General features: G+C 42.0%; 1 protein-coding gene across 1 annotated transcript in view; it reads right to left on the bottom strand.

The window, feature by feature from the left end:
- Nucleotides 1-24055, bottom strand: part of DNAH3 (dynein axonemal heavy chain 3) — a 213943-nt gene that overhangs the window by 79901 nt on the left and 109987 nt on the right. Inside the window, exon 40 of the mRNA XM_056138888.1 lies at nt 11079-11324. Coding sequence (XP_055994863.1) covers nt 11079-11324 — 246 coding nt within the window. The remainder of the gene's footprint in view (nt 1-11078; nt 11325-24055) is intronic.

The following is a 24055-nucleotide window of genomic DNA, read 5'->3' on the forward strand; positions in this document are numbered from 1 at the left end:
TGTCTCCCTGTCCACCATTTTTCAGTGTTTGTATTACAGAACCAGTTTGTAATTCTTGCAATGGATATTGCTGGAGAATTTTCAGGCTTCACTTTTTTTTTTTTGGTGTTGATCATCTCACTTGGTATGGAAGCGTCTGTGAGCCTACGTCATGCTGCAGTTATACCTAGAAGGAAAATCTGGCACAATAATTTTAGCAAGCAAGCAATCTGGCATGATGCTTACAGAGCTATAAAAATGCTCTCTAGTTTAAGTTAGAAATCCGTTACTGGAAATTTAGCCTAAAGAAATACTTACAAATAATCTCTGTACAAGAGTATGCCATACCATCTGTGATGGCGAAAATTTGGGAAGAAGTTACATGTCCCACATTAAGACACCAGTCAAAATTATGTCTTGCAAAATGAATGGAATATTTTTTTCAGCCATTAAAATTACAAGGAAACAGAGATTTCTCAAAAGAGGCTGGAGCACATCTAGAGGCCCCAAGTTCCATCCCCTGGTATAGCACATGGTGCCCTGAACGCCACCACTATGCCCTGGCGAACACAGGGCACATCTGGCATTAATGGTGTCATACAGCACTGCACCACCAGACTAGAGCATAGAACTTTCAGGCTGGTATAGCCAAGGCTGGGTTTCTGGGAGCGCCGCCCCCCCCCCGGGTCCCCTGAACACTGTCTGGAAGGCTAAAGAAAAGATCCTCGCAAAGACTAAGTATTCTGTGGAAAAATGCTCCAAGGAACAAGGACAGATGGAAACAGAGAAATGAAAAAAATAGAATATATACCATCATGGGAGCTACACAAAGAGAAGAAAGCAGGTGGATCAGAGAGAAAAGAGATCTTGAAAATTGAAATACTGTGATAGGATGATTGCTACAAAAAAGAAAATGTGAAAAGCCAATGACAGTGCCTGCTTGAAGTTATGGTTCTTCTCATTACGTTAGTTGTGTAGGATGTAGGAGACAAAGTCATTACAATGAATAGGAGATGTAATAGGACAATGTGTCCTAGAAACTGACTGGAAGTTGTGTACATCCCGTCTTCCAGATCAACTGGTAAGATAACATGGTAAAGTGAACCAGTAATGGGGCTAAGCATAGTTCACATACCATCTTTGCTGACCGGAAGTGTGTGAAGAGATTAATCAGGAAGTATGGGAAAACAGAAAACAACATAAGAGCCCATGAAAAGAAAACATTACAATGTAAAGGACTGCAATATGGAGAATGTACTGAGGTTCATCCTCAAATAACGTCTCATTGATGAGTTCTTGGAAACTGATTTTATGCAAGAGGACGTGCAACTGATTTTGCCTAATGTAAACTAACAGTCTAGTTAATGCGTTTTATTTTATTTTATTTTTTGCTTTTTGGGTTACACCTGGCAATGCTCAGGGATCACTCCTGGCTTTGCACTCAGAAATTACTCCCAGCGGTGCTCGGGGGACCATATGGAATGCTGGGAATCGAACACAGGTTGGCCGCGTGCAAGGCAAACACCCTACCCACTGTACTACAGTTCCAGCCTACAGGCTAGTTGATGTAAACCAAAGGTAAGAACCTATGGCCTATACTTGGTCACACGAAAATCTCTGAACTGCATACACCTCAAGATTCAGGAATAATGCATTTGTTTATTTCCCAACTTACTCATTCCAGTTCAGGGTCATGTCAGGGTCCAACCCTGGACAGGATATACTTTTCACAAGGCACAATGTACACATGCCACACTCACTCAAGCTGGGACAACTGAGACACACCCATGAATATCTTCAATGCCTGCATATCTGGGAGATAGAGGAGGAAACCAGACTGCCTGGGAAGAAACTCACATAGAAATAAGGGAGAAAGTTCAAATGCCACATGTGCAGTGTCCCTGGCTAAAATGCAGCCCCTCCGCCCCCCCCACATTAGTGTTATAATAAAATGTTATCATTAAAAGGTAAAGGTAAAGGCCCTCCCGTTGATCGTCGATTTGCTCGAGCGGGCCCAGTAACGTCTCCATTGGAGACTTTTGTTGTTACTGTGTCTGGCATATCGAATACTCTCGGTAGCTTGCCGGGCTCTCCGAGAGGGGCGGAGGAATCGAACTCGGGTCGGCCATGTTGGCCGCTTGTAAGGCAAACGCCCTACCTGCTGTGCTATCGCTCCAGCCCATGGGTGCCACGGTGCGGGCTGGAGTGATACCATAGTGGTAGGGCGTTCGCCTATACAAGCGGCCAACATGGCCGACCCGAGTTCGAGTCCTCCGCCCCTCTCGGAGAGCCCGGCAAGCTACCGAGAGTATTCGATATGCCAGACACAGTAACAACAAAAGTCTCCAATGGAGACGTTACTGGGCCCGCTGGAGCAAATCGACAATCAACGGGAGGGCCTTTTGGGTGCCACGGTCACGTGCTTCTGGAATCCTAGACTGTAGATGGTTGGGTTCCAGAGAGATTTCTGTAGGGCATTAATACATTTTGGGATTCAATTGGGTGTCTCTGGACCAGAGCTGTTGGTGCGCTAAGATGGCACCAACAAATTGTGGACATGACAGCTAGGCTGATGAGCAGGCAAGGGAGCCAGGGAGGGACAGCCCACTGACTCTGCCACCATACAGCCTGGAGATTCAGTCCTGGATCCTGCATACCTGGGCCTTGCTTGTGGAAGCTCTTGGTCGCCGGGATTCCATCTGGAGTAGGTAGGGAGACTGGACCTGCTCCACCTGGAGTGCCCCTGTGAAATTATCTCAGTATGGAGCTGGGAGACATCTCCGGCTCTGTGGTGTCTTCCAGGACCCACTGCTGTGTCTCTGGACCAGGGCTGTTGTTGCGCTAAGTTGGCACCCGGAGGCACATTGTGGGCGTGACCAGTTTTACTTTCTTATAATGTCTTTCATTTTGGTATTTGGGTAATGCTGACTGCATTGTAGACTTTATATAATATTCCCTCTGTTTTCTGTATTTTGAAAGAGATTTCAGATAATTGGTTTCATTTCTTCCTTATATGTTTGGTAGAGTGCTGGAGCGATAGCACAGCGGTAGGGCGTTTGCCTGGCACGCAGCCAACATGGCCAACCCGAGTTCGATTCCTCCGCCCCTCTCGGAGAGCCCGGCAAGCTACTGAGAGTATCTTGCCCGCACGGCAGAACCTGGCAAGCTCCCCGTGATGTATTCGATATGCCAAACACAGTAACAACAAAGTCTCCAATGGAGACGTTACTGGGCCTGCTTGAGCAAATCGATGAACAACGGGAGGACAGTGACAGTGACAGTGACAGTGATGTTTGGTAGAATTCACCTGTGTACACAAGTTAACCTGTTTTAGAAGGTTATTAATTATTGATTTAATTTATTTAATTGATATTGACCTATTCACTTAATCTCTTTTTCTTTGTGTAAGTTTGGTCCTTAAATTAAGGGAATCATCTTTCATGTACATTATCAAATTCTTAATATCATAGAATTACTAGTGATGCTTCCCCCTTTCATTTATAATATTAATATTTTATGTCTTCTCTTGCGATAGCACAGCGGGTAGGGCGTTCGCCTTACAAGCGGCCAACATGGCCGACCCGAGTTCGATTCCTCCGCCCCTCTCGGAGAGCCCGGCAAGCTACCGAGAGTATTGGATATGCCAGACACAGTAACAACAAAGTCTCCAATGGAGACGTTACTGGGCCCGCTCGAGCAAATCGACGATCAACAGGAGGGCCTTTACCTTTTTTACCTTTAGCTAGTAGTTTGTCAACCTTACTAAGCTTCCCAAAGAAAGAACTTTTTTTTTTCCTTTTGGGTCACACACAGTGATGCTCAGGAGTTACTCCTGGCTTTGCACTCAGTAATTATTCCTGGCAGTGCTCAGGGGACCATATGGGATGCTGGGAATTGAACCCAGGGAGGCTGCATGCAAGGCAAACGCCCTCTCTACTGTACTATTGCTTCAGCCCCCAAAAAGAACTTTTGATTTGTTCATTTTTCTCTGTTAATTTTTCTGTTTCAGTTTCATTTATCACTGTTCAAATTTTATTATTTCTTTCCTTCTGCTTATTTTTAAGTTAATTTGCACTTTTTTCCAGTTTTCTGAGGCATAGAAGCTTATTTAAAGTTTTCTGCCTTTGCAGTTTCTGTATAAGTATTTCTTTAACTACACCTAACAGATTTTGAAAAGCTGTGCTTTTATTTACGTGTAGTTCAAATATTTTAAAAATTTCCCTGAGATTTCTTTGGCAGGAGTATAGTTATTTAGGAATATGTCATTTAATTTCCAAGTATTTGGGGATTTTTAGTAATTTTTTTGTTATTGATTTCTAGTTTTAATGGCATAATAATCTGAAAACACACATTGTATTATTTCTGTTCCTTTTTAAATGTTGAAGTGTTTTTATGGCTCAGAATGTGGTTTGTCTTATTTGATATTTCATTCTGAGAAGAGCATATACTCCTACCATCAGATGAAATGATCTATAATGGCAAATTAGAGTTATGTGTTTGATGGTAGCACTGTTCAGTTTAACTCTATCCTCACCCATGTTCTGCAGGTCCTCTGTCAGTTAACAGGGATGTTCAAGACTCCAGTTAGGGTATTGGGTGTTTTTGTTTCTTCTTGCATTTTATCAGCTTTGCCATGTGTATTTTGGTCTTCTGTTCACATTTGAAATATGAAAATAGTATCTCCCCGACACTAGTCCTCAGGACCACCCCATGAGATACAAACTGTTCTTACTTCATGTTACACACGGGGAAACTGAGATAGGGAAATTTCTGTCAACTACCCTGACCCTAACCGGTTCCTCAACATCCTCAAGTCACTCTATCAAACTTGGTATTTGGGTTGAAAACTTGACCTGATCTTCTTAACTGCCCGATTCATGCTATAGAATGGGATATAACAGAACTTGAGTATTATTTTAAAAGTTTAATAAAACATGGAGCGATAGCACAGTGGTAGGGCGTTTGCCTTGCACGCAGCCAACATGGCCGACCCGAGTTCAATTCCTCCGCCCCTCTCGGAGAGCCCGGCAAGCTACCAAGAGTATCTCGCCCGCACGGCAGAGCCTGGCAAGCTCCCCGTGATGTATTCGATATGCCAGACACAGTAACAACAAAGTCTCCAATGGAGACGTTACTGGGCCCGCTCGAGCAAACTGATGAACAACGGGAGGACAGTGACAGTGACAGCTCTATTTAAGATGCGAGACATTTTCTGAAATTAGGTTTCAAGTTCTGCATTAAACAAGGTTCAGAAGTATATGGCAGATCCACCAATAATTTTGGTTTATTTGAATACCGTGGCACCCATGATATTCAAAATGAGCAAGGGACAATAAATGACCTAGCATCTGCTCCTGGCAGGCAAGATTGAATGGTAGTGTTTGATCATTGTACGGCTGAATCTCGAACATGAAAGCTCTGTAACTGTATCTCACCACAATTCAATTAAAAAAAAAAAAGGAATGTGGAGTTCATGCCCAATTAAATTAACTTAATCAATGGCTGAATAAATAGCAGTATTCCTATATTTATAAAAAAGAAAGAAAGAAAGAAAGAAAGAAAGAAAGTAAAATTGGTGCTGGAATGATAGTATAGCAGGGAAGGTGTTTGCCTTGCATGCAGCCAACCCAGGTTAGATATCCAGAAATCCATATGGTCCCCCTGTCCTTCATGAAGCAATCCCTGAGCAGAGAGCCAGGAGAAAGTTCTGAGTACTTCTAGGTGTGGCAAAAAAAAAAAAAAAGAAAAAAAGGAAAATGACATACCAATGTCTTTCACTGCCATAGATACAAAATCTACACACACACACACACACACACACACACACACACACACACACAAAAGAGTCAATTACATCTAAGATAAATAGAAAAAATATATGACACAACAAGGTGGGATTTACTCTAGCACATAAGACTACTTCAACATTTGAAGATCAATTAAGAAAATCTATCATATCAGTAAGCTTTAGAAGAAAAACTGTATGATTCTATCGGTAGTTTCAGAAAAAAGGCATTTGACAACATTCACTGATCATTCACATTTAAAAACCTTTAGTAAATTAGGAATAGAGTCAAACTTCCTTAACTTGATAAGCACGCTAGGTAACACCAGACTTTGGATCAGGGACTACATACAAGACTGGGAACAAGTTATTTTTCTATTCCTTTTCAACATCATGCAGGAAGTCCTAGATAATACAATAAGATAAGAAACAAACAAAAGATTAGAAAGGAAGAAATAACACTGTCCTTGCTTGTAGATACAAGACTATCTAAGCAGGAATTCCCAAAAGAATCAGCAAAAACTTTCGGAATTTTATAAGTGAATGCAACAAAATTGTATGATCACACAGTTAATGCATAAAAGCCAAATGCATTCTTAAAAAGCAGAAACTCAAAATTGGAATTTGAAATGGACAAAGCAGTACTATTTGCATTAGCCTCAAAAATAAGAAATAAAGATGTATTTAGTCATGTGAGGAAAAAATTTAAATGTTGAAGAAATCAAAGAAGATTTAATTTATGAAGATGCAATCTGTGATCACATAGAGGAAAGAATCAAAATTTTAAGAGGTCTATTTCTTCTCATCTCATTTTATAGATTCAACATATTACAAATCAAAATCCCCAAAAGTTATTTTATAGATATTGATAAAACTAATTTTAAATGGAAGGATAAAATATCATAATACTTAACACAATATTGAATAATAACAAAGATGAAGAATGGACAATAACCAGGTTGAAGATTTATTATGAAACTGTAAGAAGCAAGATAGAATTTTTTTAGTCACATGAAGTGCAAGATTCAAACCATATTTGGGCAGAAGCTGCAAGTAAAACAAATGCCTTAACCCTGGTACTATCTCTCCAGATTCAAAACAGTATTGTACTGGTAAAAGAACAGATAAGTAGATCAGCGAACAGATTGGAGAGGCAGAAATAGCTCAAGCATATATAGAAAAGTGATCTTAAGCAAAGGAGTGAAACTATTAGAGGAAGAAAAACTGACTTTCACCAATAGGTCTTGGAACAACTTCTTCCAGGAGAGAAGCAGAAGTAGGAAAAGGGAAGGAGAATAAGAACCGAGAATTATGGATCTTAATAATTTCCAAAAAGTCATTCAAAATAGATAATAGATCCAAATGTAAAACACGAAGGCCATATAGCTTCTAAGAGCTAAATAATGTAGAAAAAAATCTAGCTAATCTTGGGGTTTGGTGATGAATTTTTAGGTACAAAAAAAAAACCATGATGAATACAAAATTTGTTTAATTAGACTTCATTAAAATTAAAAACTTATGTAGGGCGTTTGCCTTGCACGCAGTTGACACAGTTGACCCCAGTTCAATTCCTCCGCCCCTCTCGGAGAGCCTGGGAAGCTACTGAGAGTATCTCGCCCGCACGGTAAAGCCTGGCAAGCTACCCATGACGTATTCGATACGCCAAACAGAGTAACAACAAGTCTCACTATGGAGACGTTACTGGGCCCACTTGAGCAAATCGATGAACAATGTGAGAACAGTGACAGTGATGATCATGAAAAAGATTTTTTTTGTTGTTGTTCCATTGGTTGGTTTGGTTTTTGTGTTTGGGGGCCACATACAGTGTAGTTCAAGACACACAAACTCTTGGCTCAAACTTACATTATTCTGGGAATCACCTGGGTAGTTGTGTGCCAGACAAGCCCTTACTAACTGTATTGTCTCCTCTCCCACCCCTCTAAGATACTGTTAAGAGAATGAAAAGACAAGCCACAGTCTACAATACCTACATAATATATGTGATAAGGGACCTGTGTCCAAAATACGCAACAAACTTTTATTTATTTATTTATTTATTTATTTATTGCTTTTTGGGTCACACTCGGTGATGCACAGGAGTTATTCCTGGTTCATGCACTCAGAAATTACTCCTGGCGGTGCTCAGGGGACCATATGGGATGCTGGGAATCGAACCTAGGTCAGCTGCGTGCAAGGCAAACGCCCTACCCACTGTGCTATTGCTACAGCCTCCGCAACAAACTTTTAAAATTCACTAAGAGAACAAAGTACAATTTAGAAAATGAATGAGATCCGAAAAGATACTCCACCAAAACTAAGGAGCATGTAATTGTGACTCTAATATAAAGAAATAGCCAATGTCACATGTCATTATGAAATTGCAAATTTAAACAAGATAGTACAATAAATCTATTAGAATAGCTAGAATACAAAATACCGAGAATATTAAAGGCTGATGCAGATAGAGAGCAACAGAAGCTATTCGTTTGTTGCTGGTGGGAATGAAACTTGATGTAAGAATTTTGCAAGATAGTTCAGTAGTTTCTGACAAAGATAAACACAATTGTACTCTTTGATCTAATAATCACAATTTCAGGTATTTGCCAAGTGAATTTAAAACTTATGTTCACACAAAAACCATCCATGAATGTTCACCACAACTTTATTCATACTTTGCGAAAATAACAATTAGTTAAAATGTTCTTTGATAAATGAGTGGATGAATACCCATGAAACACTGTATGATTTAGTTACAAAAAAGAAATAATCAAGACAAAAAAATTGCAGGAAGGAAACTTAAGTCCTTGCTACTAAGCACAATATGGCAATTAAAAAGACTTCAAATTATATTATTCCAAGTATAGCACATGGTGGAAAATACAAAATCAGGATAACAACTGATTGTCAGGCATTAAGGGGAAGGAAGGATGACTAGATGTTACAATGAAGTTTTAGGGTGTCATTAGACGTAACAAATACACTAATTAATATACACTAATGTAAGATGCTAAAGGGCTGGGGCGATAGCATAGTAGGTAAGGCGTTTGCCTTGCATGCGGTCGACCCGGGTTCGATTCCTCCACCCCTCTTGGAGAGCCCGGCAAGCTACTGAGAGTATCCAGCCTGCATGGCAAAGCCTGGAAAGCTACCCATGATGTATTCGATATGCCAAAAACAGTAACAACAAGTCTCACAATGGAGACGTTACTGGTGCCCGCTCGAGCAAATAGATGAACAACGGGAGGACAGTGACAGTGAAAATGCTAAAAGTAAGGGAAATAGAGTGAGTAGGAGGAAGTAGAAATGGACACCACACATTGAACTCAATTTTCTGAATACCAAAAATTGTTCTAAAGTGAAATCTATTACAATTATTTTTTTAAGAGAGGTAAACATTTGCGGGCTGGAGCGATACCACAGCGGTAGGGCATTTGCCTTGCACGCAGCCAACATGGCCGACCCGAGTTCAATTCCTCCGCCCCTCTCGGAGAGCCCGGCAAGCTACCGAGAGTATCTCGCCCGCACGGCAGAGCCTGGCAAGCTCCCCGTGACGTATTCGATATGCCAGACACAGTAACAACAAAATCTCCAATGGAGACGTTACTGGGCCCACTTGAAAAAATTGATGAACAACGGGAGGACCGTGACCGTGAAACATTTGTATAACATCTTCTGTTTTCCATATCTTTTTACACACACACACACCTGTTTATCACCTGTTTATCTGTATATCCTCACATGCTCTTATTTTCTGACACATTTCTATTACTTCTCACTTCACTTCAGTATATATACCATTAACTGTCCAATGTTTTACTATTGATGAATTTTACAATGCAATCCACATGCCTTGAATATATTTCCATGTTTTGACAGACAGATGCAAGTGTATAAACCAGACTTCTCAACAGATACAACATTATCATCCCCACTGGGAGTTACTTTATATACTTTCATATACTGTTTTTTATAATCACAAAAAAAGTGAAATTCATTCCTCTCCACAGTGATGATGGATTGGAGCGATAGCACAGAGGGTAGGGCATTTGCCTTACACGGAGAGCCTGGCAAGCTACCGAGAGTATCCAGCCCGCATGGCAGAGCCTGGCAAGCTCCCCCTGGCATACTGGATATGCCAAAAACAGTAACAAATCTCACAATGGAGACGTTACTGGTGCCTGCTCAAGCAAATCGATGACCAACGGTACGACAGAGCTACAGTGCTATAAAAAAAGTAAGGCTGCTAGAAATTATAGCGTGATATTTTTAGTATAAAATGTAGAAAAACTGGAAGAAGATATGAAATTATTTCTGGCTAGTGAGATCACACCAATTGACTTTAACATTTTCTCTACACCGTTTTCTCTATTTCTTAGGTGGTAAATTTAAGGTGGTATTACTTCTTAGGTAACAAAGAAACTTATTAGGTGGTAAAAAAAAACTGAACAGTAAAACTACTTAAGAGAAAAAATCTTTTAAAAATTGTAAATTATTGAATCTATGAGCCATGGAGATAGTTCAAAGGATTATTATACTGCATTCTTTCACAGCATGGCCTGGAATGATCCCACTCAAGAAAAGAACTAGGAGAAATTACCAAGCAGAGCCAGATGTGACTCCAAATACAAAAATATAAAGATTAAAGGGCTGGAGCGATAGCACAGCAGTAGGGCGTTTGCCTTGCACGCAGCCAACATGGCCGACCCGAGTTCAATTCCTCCGCCCCTCTCGGAGAGCCTGGCAAGCTACCGAGAGTATCTCGCCCGCACGGCAGAGCTTGGCAAGCTTCCCATGAAGTATTCGATATGCCAAACAGAGTAACAACAAAGTCTCCAATGGAGACGTTACTGGGCCCGCTTGAGCAAATCGATGAGCAACGGGAGGACCGTGACCGTAAAACTAGAAACATTTAAACCGATTACAAGGATAAAATAAGAAATATTTATACCATAATCATAGGTTACGATGAAGGTCAATGCTTAGAGAAGGTCTGGATGGGAATTAAAAAAAAAAAAAACGAAAGCAACTATATTTCTCATTCTCTCTCCTGACTGAATGATGGGATTATTGGTGAATTTTGCCCCCTCCTCACTGCCCCTCAAAAAAAATTTTTTGCCCCGATTTTAAAAAGGTAGTTTAAAAAAACCAGAAAATCCTGATTTCAGGGTCACCAATCCAGCCGACTTCCTAAGGCAAACCACAAAATCTTGCCTGACTTTAGTAAAAAGCCCTACTTGGTCCAGACATGTCAGTTATATGTTTGGGACATATGATCATAACTATTATAGTGAAGATAAAAACAGTATTCAGTTACCTCTTTCAGGAAAGATGTTGTTTTTGGTGAGTTTGACACTTTTGGGTCTGGGGTTGCTGTCATCCATACCCATGATCAGGTTGCGGAAAAACACGTCAAATTTCTTTCTGCCTTCTGAGTTGGTGATGCCTGCCACGGTCCACACCAAGGCGAAGAGGAACAGCCCTTGCAGCCAGAGAAAGATCTGTTGACTTGTCAAGGTTTCAAAATACTCACTTTCCTCATCATTGGCTGCTATGATTTCATCTAAAAGCAACAAAAGGACTCCTTACTAAAAGCAACAAAACGCGACAGATATATGTGAGCGGACGGGTTTTGTTATGTGAGGGGCCTCAGGAAATAATTCAGGTGGGCTAAATGATTAACCGACCAGATACATTATCTGTATACATTTTTCATGTGGCGGTAGAAACAGGATCACACCTGGGAGTGTCACAGATTGTATATGCAGGGCCTCAAGCATGTAAGATGTGTATGTGCTCTACTGCTCAGTCACATCCCTAGCCTGAGTCCACATATATACATTTTTCCCTAAACTTTTCCTTGTTTTAAAACCAGGGCTTCAGTTACACTGGTAATATGGGTGAGTGGTACAGCCATATATCCAAAATACATTCTCAATGAGACTGAAACTTTGTAATGTGTCTGTCAAGTGGAAGGTGGGATAGGATGGGGGTTGAGGGTAGGGAGGAAGTATGAGAACACTCATGGAGGGAAATTGACAGTGGTGGTGGGATTGGTGTTGAAATATTATATGCCTAAAACTCAACAATCAATAACTTTGTAAATCACAGTTCTTTCACTAAAAAAAATGGAGAAAAAGATATTCATAAGACAAAATTTACCATGTATTAGGTAATTGTACTAATTCTTTTATTACTGTTTTGTACCTGACCCAGAGGTCTGTCATCTTGCAAAATCGAAACTGTACTCATGATATAATAGCTCCCCATTATTGCCAGCTCCCGGAAGGCCGCGCAACATCTTATCATCTCATTCCTACTTTGGACAAACTGGCAGGCTACCGAAAGTAACCTGCCCACATGGCAGAGTCTGGCAAACTCCCCGTGATGTACCTAATATGCCAAATACCAGTAACAATGATGGGTCTCATTCTCCTAACTCTGAAAGAGCCTTGAATATGGCACTTTTTAAAAAATCTCAGGGCTAGGACAAAGGAGACATTACTGGGGCCTGCTCGAGGCAATCGACGGATAACAGGATGGTCGTGATTGTGATCGTGATCATTATTGCCCTATCCCATCATTTCCTGGCAAACTATCTTTACAAATTTGACAGTTCTTGATGAACCTTAAAATAAAATATTTTTGTATCAGAATTTTATTCCTTTTAAAGGCTTCCTTCCATTGTATGTATATATAACATTTTGTTTATCTATCAATTCATTGATTCACACTTGGTTATTTCCATCTTTTTGTAACTGTGAATAATACTGTTATGAATATGAATGTTCCAAGTCTCCACTTTCAATTCCCTTATACGTACCCAGAAGTGAAAGTGCTAAGTCATATGGTATTTCATGTTCTTTTTTTTTTTTAAGGAACTGGCAAACTTTTCTATTTCCACAGTAGCTCTGTAGCTCTGTCATGTTGCATTCCCACTAATAGTCCACAGAGTTCCAATTTCTCCACATTGACTATTTTTCTTACAAACCAGTCATCCTTAAAGGTGTGAGGTGGCAATGAATGTTATTTTGATTTGCATTTGCACTTTCTTAATGATTAATAATGATGAACCTCTTTCTCTGTACTTATTAGAATTTGCATATATTCTTCTGAGAAGTGTATATTTATTTCTTTGCATTGAATCAGTTGTTTCCATGTTCTGATTTTAGGCATTCTCAATCTACTTTATACATTACTCCTTTAATTAGATATCTTATCAACACATATTTCTCTCCCCTTCCAGGTGTTACCTTTGTACTCTTATCACGAATCACAACCATCCTGTTGTTCGTTGATTGCCTCAAGCAGGCCCCAGTAATGTCTCCTTCATCCTAGCCCTGAGATTTTTTAAAAATGTGCCATATTCAAGGCTCTTTCAGGGTTAGGAGAATGAGACCCATGATTGTTACTGGTATTTGGCATATTGGGTACGCCACGGGGAATTTGCCAGACTCTGCCGTGTGGGCAGGTTACATGCGGTAGCCTGCCAGTTTGTCCAAAGTAAGGATGAGATAATAAGATGTCGCTTCCGAGATCTGGGTTTTATAGTCTCTGGGTCTTGGCCGTTGATGGGATTACACAGTGCCAGGGGGCCAGTTGGTGGGTGTGACCCCTGCCGACTGGAATATGGAGGATCTGGGTGGAGGATGCTCAGCGCTGATCCGAGCAGGTTTGGAGATCTCAGCCCCAGGACCCGCATGCCTTTGTTCCTCTGCTGGTACCTTCATGCGTGTGGAGAGTGGTCTCAGCATGGTGGTGGCTGGTTCTGAAGGTCTTCGGCTGCCAGAGCCCTGGTCAGGGCGGGGCGGGAAACTCAACCCGCTCCCCTCCAAGGGACTCCGGCAAGGACAGCCAGGCACAGGGGCAGGAGACTCTGCGCTACTCTCTTCCGGGATCTGGGTTTTATAGTCTCTGGGTCTTGGCCGTTGATGGGATTACTCTATGGACCATATATATATATATATATATATATATATATATATATATATATTATTCACAGAAGTTCTGAGTTGGTATGCAGTCTAATTTGTCCATTTTTCCTTTTGTTGTCCATGCTGCTGAGGTGTAGCTGAGAAATCATCACCAAATTTAGTGTTGTGACTTTATCCTATGTTTTATTCTAGAAATTTCATAGGGTTTGGATGCTCACACACACACTTGATTATAGGGCACCAGAGAGGGTACATTTTGTAGTGGGGGGGCCGCAAATGGTAGTGCCCCTGGAATTTACAATGAGGATGTCGGGGGAGGGGGATAGGGGGATACCTTCAAGGCAGGTGTTCTTACCTCTGAGCTATCTCCAATTTTACCTGCTCGGCAACACTTCTAAACAACCATGCAAAGCTTGTTTTTCCCCTGTATATTTTTCTTGTGTTATACTTTGTCAGTATAACAAAAGGACGCGTGGCCGCCCACCCATGAGATGGTCAGACTTCTTCGTCAAAACCCTGAACACAGGGGTATGGTGCCGCCAGCAGGTCAATCTGTACCTGTGAGGCGAGTGCATCAGCAGCCTCATTGAGCCTTCAGACTTCCAGATACCCCAAAACTGCTGCTGTGCCTTTGGCCAGACCCCAAAAACTTGGGGCAAAGTTTACCAAAAAAGTAAATGGCCAAAAGTTAGGTATGTGGGAGACACCCACAAACCACCTCCGGCTCAGCTATGTAATTGGAGGCATGGCCTCTCTGGTTCCTGATTGAACTGTTTAACGGCCATGATCCCAGAGACTCAGAAACGAATCTCAAAACCCAACGGCTTTTGGCAGAAATGCGTCTGGTCCCTGCAGTAGGTTACTGGCGCCAGGCTACCCAAGGTGGGAATAGGTTTTGTGCCTTGGCCTGTTCCCCCTGGTAGCCCGGTGGCCATCATCCTCCAGAGGCCACTCTGGAGGACAGTCAGGTTTGGGCATGCAGTGACGAGACATGTGGGGCCTCACGGGATGGGGGGTGGAGCCGGTCCTTTCCTCCCCATCCCAATGAGACCCCAAGTTGCCGCCCACTAACGGCCTCTCTGGCTCCTGATCAAGCTACTTAATGGCCGTGATCCCAGAGACTCAGAAACAAATCTCAAAATCTAGTGACTTTTGGCAGAAATGCATCCAGACTGCGCAGTAGGTTTCTGTCACCGGGCCACCCCAGGGGGGAAAGGGTGCTGTCCCTCCTCCTGCTCCCCGTTGGCGGCTTGGTGGCTACCATCCACTAGAGGCCATTGGACAGTCAGGTTTGGGCCCGCAGTGACAAGGCACGAGGGGCCTCACGGGATGGGGGTGGAGCCAGCCCTTTCCTCCCCATCCCAATGAGACCCCAAGTTGCCGCCCATGAACGGCCTCTCTGGCTCCTGATCAAGCTGTTTAACAGCCATGATCCCAGAGACTCAAAGGAACAAATCTCGGAACCCAGCAGGTTTTGGCAAGAAATCCCTCCAGATTTAATTGTTAAAATTTTGGAATTTCAAAATCGCAGCCACTACTGCAGCCATGTGACATCATATATTATTCATAACCAGCAATAGAAAACAAATTGCCTACTGTTACCTTTTCAGCAGATCTGAGTGTTGGGATAAAATCCCAAATAATAATGGTGGGTCTGGTGTCAAAATATTGAATGTAATCAAAGTAGAGAGAGTAGTTTGGAAATCATCTGCCCCACAGGTAGGGGGAGGGTGTGGGATGGGGTTATACTGGGGTTTTTGGTGGTGGAGAATGGGCACTGGTGAAGGTACGGGTGTTTCATTGTAGGACCGAGACTTAAACCCGAAAGCTTTGTAACTGCTCTCATGGTGATTCAATAAATAAAATTATAAAAAAATGGGGAAAAAAAGCAAGGTGGAGTTCATGCACAATTCAATCAGCCTAATCAGTGGCTGAATAAATAGCAGTACTCCTACAAAAAATAAACAAAACAAACAAACAAAAAACAACCCTGAGCAAATGGTTTGAGGCTCTTCATGTTCTTGGAGCAAGCAATGTCATTTGGCCATTGGACTACACTAGCACACAACAGGTACAAATGGAGATGTTACTGGTGCTCGCTCGAGCAAATCGATGAATAACGGGATGACGGTAAGAAGTGAAGTGACATACTTTGTCAGATTACTGCAAATATTAGATTACAGACACTATATTTTTAAAAATAAATAAGCAACCAATTACTCAAGGGCAACTTTGAAGGACCATTTTGCTGACGACAGGATTTTTTATTGGCGCAATTTCTGTGCTTGTTTTTCTGAGGGGTGGGGTGGGGGGTTTGGGTCACACCCAGCAATGCTCAGGGGGTATTCCTGGCAGTGCTCCTGGGGAATTAAACTTGGGTCAGCTACACGCCAGGTAAGCGTCTTACTCCCGGTACTATTTCTTGGTCCTAATAGTTTATTTCTTTTAGCAGTTTTGTCCTATTTTCCTCTATGGTCTGTTTTCCATGAAAAATCTGGTGCTAATTTTATTGAAGATTCCAGGTATGTGACAAGTCAGTTCTCTCTTGATATTTTCAAGAGTCTATGTCTGTCTTTCTGCAGTTTGATTATGATACATAATTTTTTTAGGGGCAGGGTGTGGACCCCCAAGCAGTGCTCAGGAGGTCCAGAGCCAACCAAACTAGAAGTTTAATGTGATGCTTCTTGGTCCCTGTGATGCCCTGCAGTTACTCTGGTACTGTTTGGGTTTGGAGGCCTCCAGGGTCACACTTGGTATGCTTAGGAGGTCAGTTGGTACCAGAGATTAAACTGCTATACTATCTCCTGCCCCTATGATGCATCTTGATGCGAGTTTCGTTTGTTTGGGGGTCACATATTACAGTGCTTGGGGCTTACTCCTGACTGCTCTCAGGGATCACTCCTGGCAGGGCTCAGGGAACCTTAGGGTATGAAAGGGATCAAACCAAGTTGGTTGTGTACCAGGTAAGCACCCTACCCACATACTCCACCCCCTCCTATTTTTTTTTGTTTGTTTAATTCAGGGCTGGAGCGATAGCACAGCGGGTAGGGCGTTCGCCTTACAAGCAGCCAACATGGCCGACCCGAGTTCGATTCCTCCGCCCCTCTTGGAGAGCCTTGCAAGCTACCAAGAGTATTGGATATGCCAGACACAGTAACAACAAAGTCTCCAATGGAGACGTTACTGGGCCCGCTCAAGCAAATCGACGATCAACGGGAGGGCCTTTACCTTTACCTTTTACCTGTTTAATTCATCCCACTTGGAATTTGTTGAGCTTCTTGCATGTTTATATTTTTGTATTCATTAAGTTTGGAAGTTCTACACTATTTTTTAATAAATCTTTTATTTTTATTTATTTATTTATTTGCTTTTTGGGTCACACCCGGCGATGCTCAGGGGTTACTCCTGGCTCATGCACTCAGAAATTACTCCTGGCGGTGCTCGGGGGACCATATGGGATGCTGGGAATCGAACCTGGGTCGGCCATGTTGGTTGCATGCAAGGCAAACGCTCTACCCGCTGTGCTATCACTCCAGCCCCGGAAGTTCTACACTATTATGTTTAAAGATATTCTCAGTTATTTTCTGACTCTTACTTCTGGTGCTCCCACAATGCATATCAAATATGTTGCTCTGTGTGATATCTTACAAGTCACTTTAACTGTTTATCTTCCTTCAGTCTTTTTGTTTGTTTGTTTGTTTACTGGATAATTTAGGGTGACAGAGACAGTACGGGGTTAAGGTGCTTGCCTTTCACACAACTGATTCAGTTTCAAAACCTGGTACCTGAGTCAGGTACCTTGGCATTTGGTCCCCCAAGCACTGAAAGAAGACACCCCTGAGCACAGAGCCAGGAGTAGCCCTGAGCACTGGTGGGTGTGGTCCAAAGCCTCACATCCTCCCAAAACTTGATATTCCAATTTTTATATTTCAAGTTTGCTGATTATTTCCCTCAGCGTGTTCGGATATATCTTTTGGTTCTTGTGATTTTTTCATTTCAGTTATTGTACGTTTCAGATCTAGAATTTCATTCTTGTTTCCTTACACATTTTCTGTGTCCTTAATGGTATTTCCAATTCATTCCGACATAATCTTCTTTGGGAGGAGCATATGGGCCATACCTGACAGGGTAGCTACATCTGGCTCTGCACTCAGGTCCTGCACACACCTGGCAGCACTGGGGGTAGAAGTGGAGCCAGCCACGCATGACTTAAGATCTTAAACCCTGTATCTCTCTAGCCTCCAACTTTCCTTTTTCTTTTCTAATTTTTGGATTTGGGACCACACACACATGCTCAGGGCTTATTTCTGGCTCTATGCCCGGAGATCACTCCTGGTGGTGCTGGGGGCGGGGGACAGTGGAGGGTTGAATCATATAGGATGCCGGGATCAAACCCTGGTCAGTTGAGTGCAAGGCAAGCATGTCTCTGTCTCTGTCTCTCTCTGTCTCTCTGTCTCTCTCTCTCTTTTATTTATTTTTTTTATTGAATTACCGTGAGATAGTTACAGACTTTCATGATTAAGTTTCAGTCATACAATGATGGTACAACCAGCATGCATTTTTCACTACCAATGTTCTCAATATCCCTCCCCCACCCCATCCCACCCCCTGCTTCTGTGGCAGGCACCTTCTTTCTTTCTCTCTACTTTTGGGCATTATGCTTTGCAGTACAGATACTAAGCAGCCATCATGTTTGGTCCTTAGTCTACTCTCAGCACACATTTCGCATCCAGAGCGATCCCTCCAACCATCATTTACTTAATGGTTCCATCTCCATCCCAAGGCAAGCATTTTATCTGCTGTACCATTTCCCCCAATTTTTTTTTCTTTTTGGGTCACACCTGGTGAAGCACAGGGGAGGGGTTACTCCTGGCTCTGCACTCAGGAATTATCCCTGGCGGTGCTCAGGGGACCATATGGGATGCTGGGAATTGAACCCGGGTCGGCTGCGTGCAAGGCAAACGCCCTACCCACAGTGCCATCGCTCCAGCTCCTCCCCCAATTTTCTTAGCTTTCTTTTTTGTTGTCCTTTTGCTTCCTTATGGTTCTTTAAATATCTTTAATAGTTGTCTTCAAGTCTTTATCTAGTAATTCACCATCTGTTCTTTCTCCAGAACAGTTTTTTCTGGCTATTTATTTTTATTTTGAATAATCTATACTTTCCTGTTTCTTTCATGCTTTGTGTTTTTTGGTTGAAAATGAAATATCCGAAATCAGGTTTCCACTCATTTCTGCACCAGTTGCTGCTTTGTTTTGTGCTTGTTGCTCTGTCTCTTCCGAAGATCAGTCCAAGGTGTTTTTGTGAGGCTGTGCCTTTCTCTGTGCGTACCTGGTAAGGTCATGCTGAATTCCTTCATACATGTGATCATTTTTGAATGTCACTGTCTGTAGCACTGTCCTCCCATTGTTCACTGATTTGCTCGCGCGGGAACCAGTAACATCTCCATCACGAGACTTGTTGTTACTGTTTTTGGCATATCGAATATGCCATGGGGAGCTTGCCAGGCTCTGTGTGTCCTGTGGGTGGGATACTCTCGGTAGCTTGCCGGCCTCGCTGAGAGGGACGGAAGAATCGAACCCTGGTCAGTCAGCCAAGGTAAACGCCTCACCCACTGTGTTATGGCTCCATTTTGAAATCATATTCCTTAAACATCTGCTTCCTGAAAGGAGCAAAATAGGAGAAGAAAGAACAGGGACGAAAGATGCTGGCCCTTTAAATGTTCTGGAAGTTGTTTTAACAGCAAAGGGACTTCTTGGGAGGGGCTTTCAACCGGGAGCTGAGGTGAAACACAGAAGTCTGTGCCTGGGTCACTGCCTCAGCCATTGGAAACTACTGGCTGCAACCAGACTACTGATTCCTCAAGAAGTCTTCTGCAAGTTTTCTTCTAGCTAGTTCCAGAACTCCTGCGTGGTCTATGTATTTGACTTTGAAAGGACTGCTGGAGAGAACAAGGGTAGCCACTACCAGTGCATAGGACTGAATTGCACTGGAACGCACCTTACCTTGTTTGTGCCACAAATCCAGGAATAGATCCCAGAATTCAAAATAATTACATCAGATTCTTCTAGCATCACTGTCTAGGTGGGGAAGACTGATTCCTGGTTCTTCCTTTCCTACCATCTTCCTGTTTCCCCAATTTGAGCATTCACATCTTTAAATTTTAACTTACCCAAGAACCTATAAAACTAGGAACATTTCTCCATCGTTTAAAGAGGACAGAAAGCTTGTAGAGGCCCTGGGTTACACAGCAAGGATAAGAGTGGGATCTGGGTACAAGCCAGACTCACTCCAAGCTCAGGCTCTTAACAACTGCAGGAGTGCTTATCAAAGTTAATGTGCATTTGGGCCACCAGGAGATTTGTAAAATTATATATTCTGACTCAGCAGATCTTGGGAAGGGCTAAAGATCCTCCTTTTCTAATGAACTCCCAGGTAATATTGATATTCCAGGTCCTTGGTATCTTAAGTAATAAGAAGCTACAGTATGTGTTCCTCTCTCTGATAAGATTTAAAAAAAAAAAAGAACAATTCTGATATTAGAATAAAGTTCTTTTCCCCGAAATGTGGGCTGGTTCCACTCTCCCTTTGGGCCCCCTTCCTATTCCCATTTTTCTCTACACTGGCCTTTGGGTTACCAATAGTTTCCTGGGAGTCTATTATTTTAAATGACTTGAGTTTTCCCAGTTGTAATCATTCTTTGGCTAAGAATTTTGCTCTTTCAGTGTCTTATGCTTCCAGAAGCATGTGAAAGTATTTAGAGTTTCTCTTCAGTAACAACAAACACCCACATTTTGATTTCTAAAATCACATATAACTCCTGAAAGCATTATGCAGATTCAACGCGATCCCTATAAGGATGCCCATGAAATTCTTCAAAGAAATAGATCAAGCACTCCTGAAATTCATATGGAACAACAAATGCCCACAAATAGCTAAAGCAATTCTTGGGAAAAAGACGTGGGGAGGCATCACCCTTCCCAACCTCAAACTCTACTACAAAGCGGTAATAATTAAAACAGCATGGTACTAGAACAAAGCCAGGGCCGCAGACCAATGGGACAGGGTGGAATATTCGTACACACAACCCCAAATGTATGAACATCTAATTTTTGATAAGGAAGCAAGAAATGTGAAGTGGAGCAAGGAAAGTCTCTTCAACAAATGGTTCTGGCATAACTGGACAACCACATGCAAAAAACTGGTCTTAGACCTCGACTTAACACCATGCACAAAAGTCAGATCAAAATGGATTAAAGATCTCAACATCAGGCCAAAATCCATAAGGTACACTGAAGACAAGGTCGGCAAAACCCTCCACAATATTGAGTCTAACGGTATTTTCAAAGATGACTCTCCACTGACCAACCAAGTGGAAACAGATAAACAAATGGGACTATCTTAAATTAAGAAGCTTCTGCACCTCAAAAGATACAGTGACCAAAATACAAAGACAATCTACAGAATGGAAAAGGATATTCACCCAATACCCATCCAATAAGGGGTTGATATCAAGGATATACAAAGCACTGTTTGAACTCCACAAGAAGAAAACATCAAACCCCATCAAAAAATGGGGTGATGAAATGAACAGAAACTTTCTCAAAGAAGAAATTTGAATGGCTAAAAGGCACATGAGAAAATGTTCTACATCATTAATCATCAGGGATATGCAGATCAAAACAACAATGAGATATCATCTCACACCACAAAGACTGGCCCACATCCAAAAGAACAAAAGCAACCAGTGTTGGCATGGATGTGGCAAGAAAGGGACTCTCCTTCACTGCTGGTGGGAATGCCGACTGTTTCAGCCCTTTTGGAAAACAGTATGGATGATTCTCAAGAAATTAGAAATTGAGCTCCCATTTGACCCAGCAATACCACTCCTGGGAATATATCCCGGAGTGGCAAAAAAAGTACAGTCGAATCGACATTTGCACTTCTATGTTCATTGCTGCACTATTCTAATAGCCAAAATCTGGAAAAAAAACCCCGAGTGCCCAAGAATAGATGACTGGTTAAAGAAACTTTGGTATATACACACAATGGAATACTATGCAGCTGTTAGAAAAGATGAAATCATGAAATTTACATACAAGTGAGTGGTACTACATGGAAAGTAGCATGCTAAGTAAAATGAGTTAGAAAGAGAGGGACAGACATAGAAAGATGGCATTCATCTGGGGAATATAAAGGAACAAAATAAGAGACTAACACCTAAGAATAGTCAAGATAAGTACCAGGAGATTCACTCCATGGCTTGGAGGCCAGCTGCACATGCTAGGGGAAAAGGCAGCTCAGATAGAGAAGGGAGCACCAAGTAAAGGGTGTTGGGAGGATCCGCCCAGGATGGGAGATGCATGCTGAAAGTAGACTATAGATCAAACATGATTGCCACTCAGTGCCTCTTTTGCAAATCACAGCACCCAAAAGTAGAGAGAGAACAAAAGGGAATGCCCTGCCACAGGGGTGGGGTGGGATGGGGGGTGGGGGATGGGAGGGATACAGGAGCACTGGAGGTGGAGAATGGGCACTGGTGGAGGGATGAGTACTCAATCACTGTATAACTGAAACCCAAGCACAAAAAACTGTAAGTCTACAACTGTACCTCATGGTGTTTCACTAATAAAAATTTAAAAAATAAATAAAATAAAATCACATATATTTAGACCACTCTTCAATATAAAGAATCAGAGCTCTCTAGAGCAGTGTCTGAATATAAGATTAAGTCAGAAAGAATATAAGATATATCTGGACTATCAGTCCTATCCTATGGTGCCAAAACGTAAAAAAGTATTTGAAAAAGGATGAGGACATCCTTTAAAAGAATAACACCCCCCCCAAAAAAAAACAAAAGAAAACAAAAAAAAAACCCCAAACACCTCAACAACCTGGGTAAACTCCCAATGGCCAAATCCATTTAAGCAATGAAATAAATAATCATAGCATTAAATTACAGTTCATAAAATAAAATACCCACAAAATTCATTTTGGGTAGGGTTATTATTATATGAATAAAACAAATATCCATGCTTTGGTGAATGAACACTTGCAGAAATAGAAAAAAGATGTTATTTCCTACTAAACAATGGTAGCAGCCACCGCCTTTACTATTATAAATGGCCCAGTTTCATAGCTTCACGACTAATCTTGAAAGAGATGTCAAGTCAATGAAACTCACAGGGACACTGAAAACTCTGGGGTCTTCTCAAAAAGGAGTGGGTACCTCGCCACCCACCACCAAACTGCTGAAAGCCTCAGCCATGCCCACATCCCACAGCCTCTGTTTCATGGTTTCATGGCTGGTCTTGGAAGAGAGAACAAGCTGATGAAATTCCCTGGTACACTGATCTCCAGGCTGAAAACTCTGGGGTTGACTTTGGAGAAAGTGGCCCAAGAATTGTCCCAGATCTGCAGATCCTGGGGGTTGGATGAGGCTACAGACAAGGTCACATCACCTCCAAAGTTCACAACACTGAGCACTCAGTAGAAGCACACCAAATTAGATGGCAGAGCAGCATAGAAGCCATCTAAATTCAGCAAGTAAGGCTCAACACAGAAGGCTCAACTAGCAACAAACAGCTCAATAAATCTGTAGACAGTGACTGTAATAACACTATTGTGAAATATAACAATTATCACAACTTTTTCTTTTAATCAACCATTTTTTCATAATTCAATTTATCATTTTTTGGTAACTAACAAGCAATGTAAAGTAAATAATTTTGGACCTGGTAAGGGGGCAGGCTTAGGAGATGGGTGTCAAGCTGGGAATAATGGTGAAGGGAAGGTCACACTGGTGGTGAGATTGGTGTTGGAACACTGAATGAAACAACGTATTATAAACAACTTTGTAAACCATGGTGTTTAAATAAAGTTAGAAAAAAAAATAAAGTGGTCATAGAAGCCCTAGCCAATCAGGGCGTACTAACTCAATACATCAGGATCCTTCGTGAGCTCTATTACGGATTCACTACCAGGATCTCACCATTCTACAAAGAAGTAATCATTGATGTCAAGAGAGGGGTTTGGCTGGGTGATACCATTTCACCAAAACTCTTCAGTGCCACCCTCAAGAACATCACGCGACGACTGGAATGGGAAAAAATGGGAGTGAAGATAGATGGTCGGCAACTACACTACCTCCGCTTTGCTTATGACATCGTTCTAATAACACCAAACATCAGTCAAGCGGCACAAATGCTGATCGACTTTGACCGTGGATCGACTTTGACTGTCGACTTTGAGTGTGGAAAGGTCGGACTATAGCTGAAACAAAGACAATGGTTATGAGAAACAGCCTCGTTCCTGACGCTCCATTCGCTCTCAACGGAACCACCATCTCCGAATGCAACAGTT

The sequence above is a fragment of the Sorex fumeus genome, unplaced genomic scaffold (genome assembly GCF_029834395.1).
Source record: "Sorex fumeus unplaced genomic scaffold, SorFum_2.1 ptg000130l, whole genome shotgun sequence".
NCBI lineage: Eukaryota > Metazoa > Chordata > Mammalia > Eulipotyphla > Soricidae > Sorex > Sorex fumeus.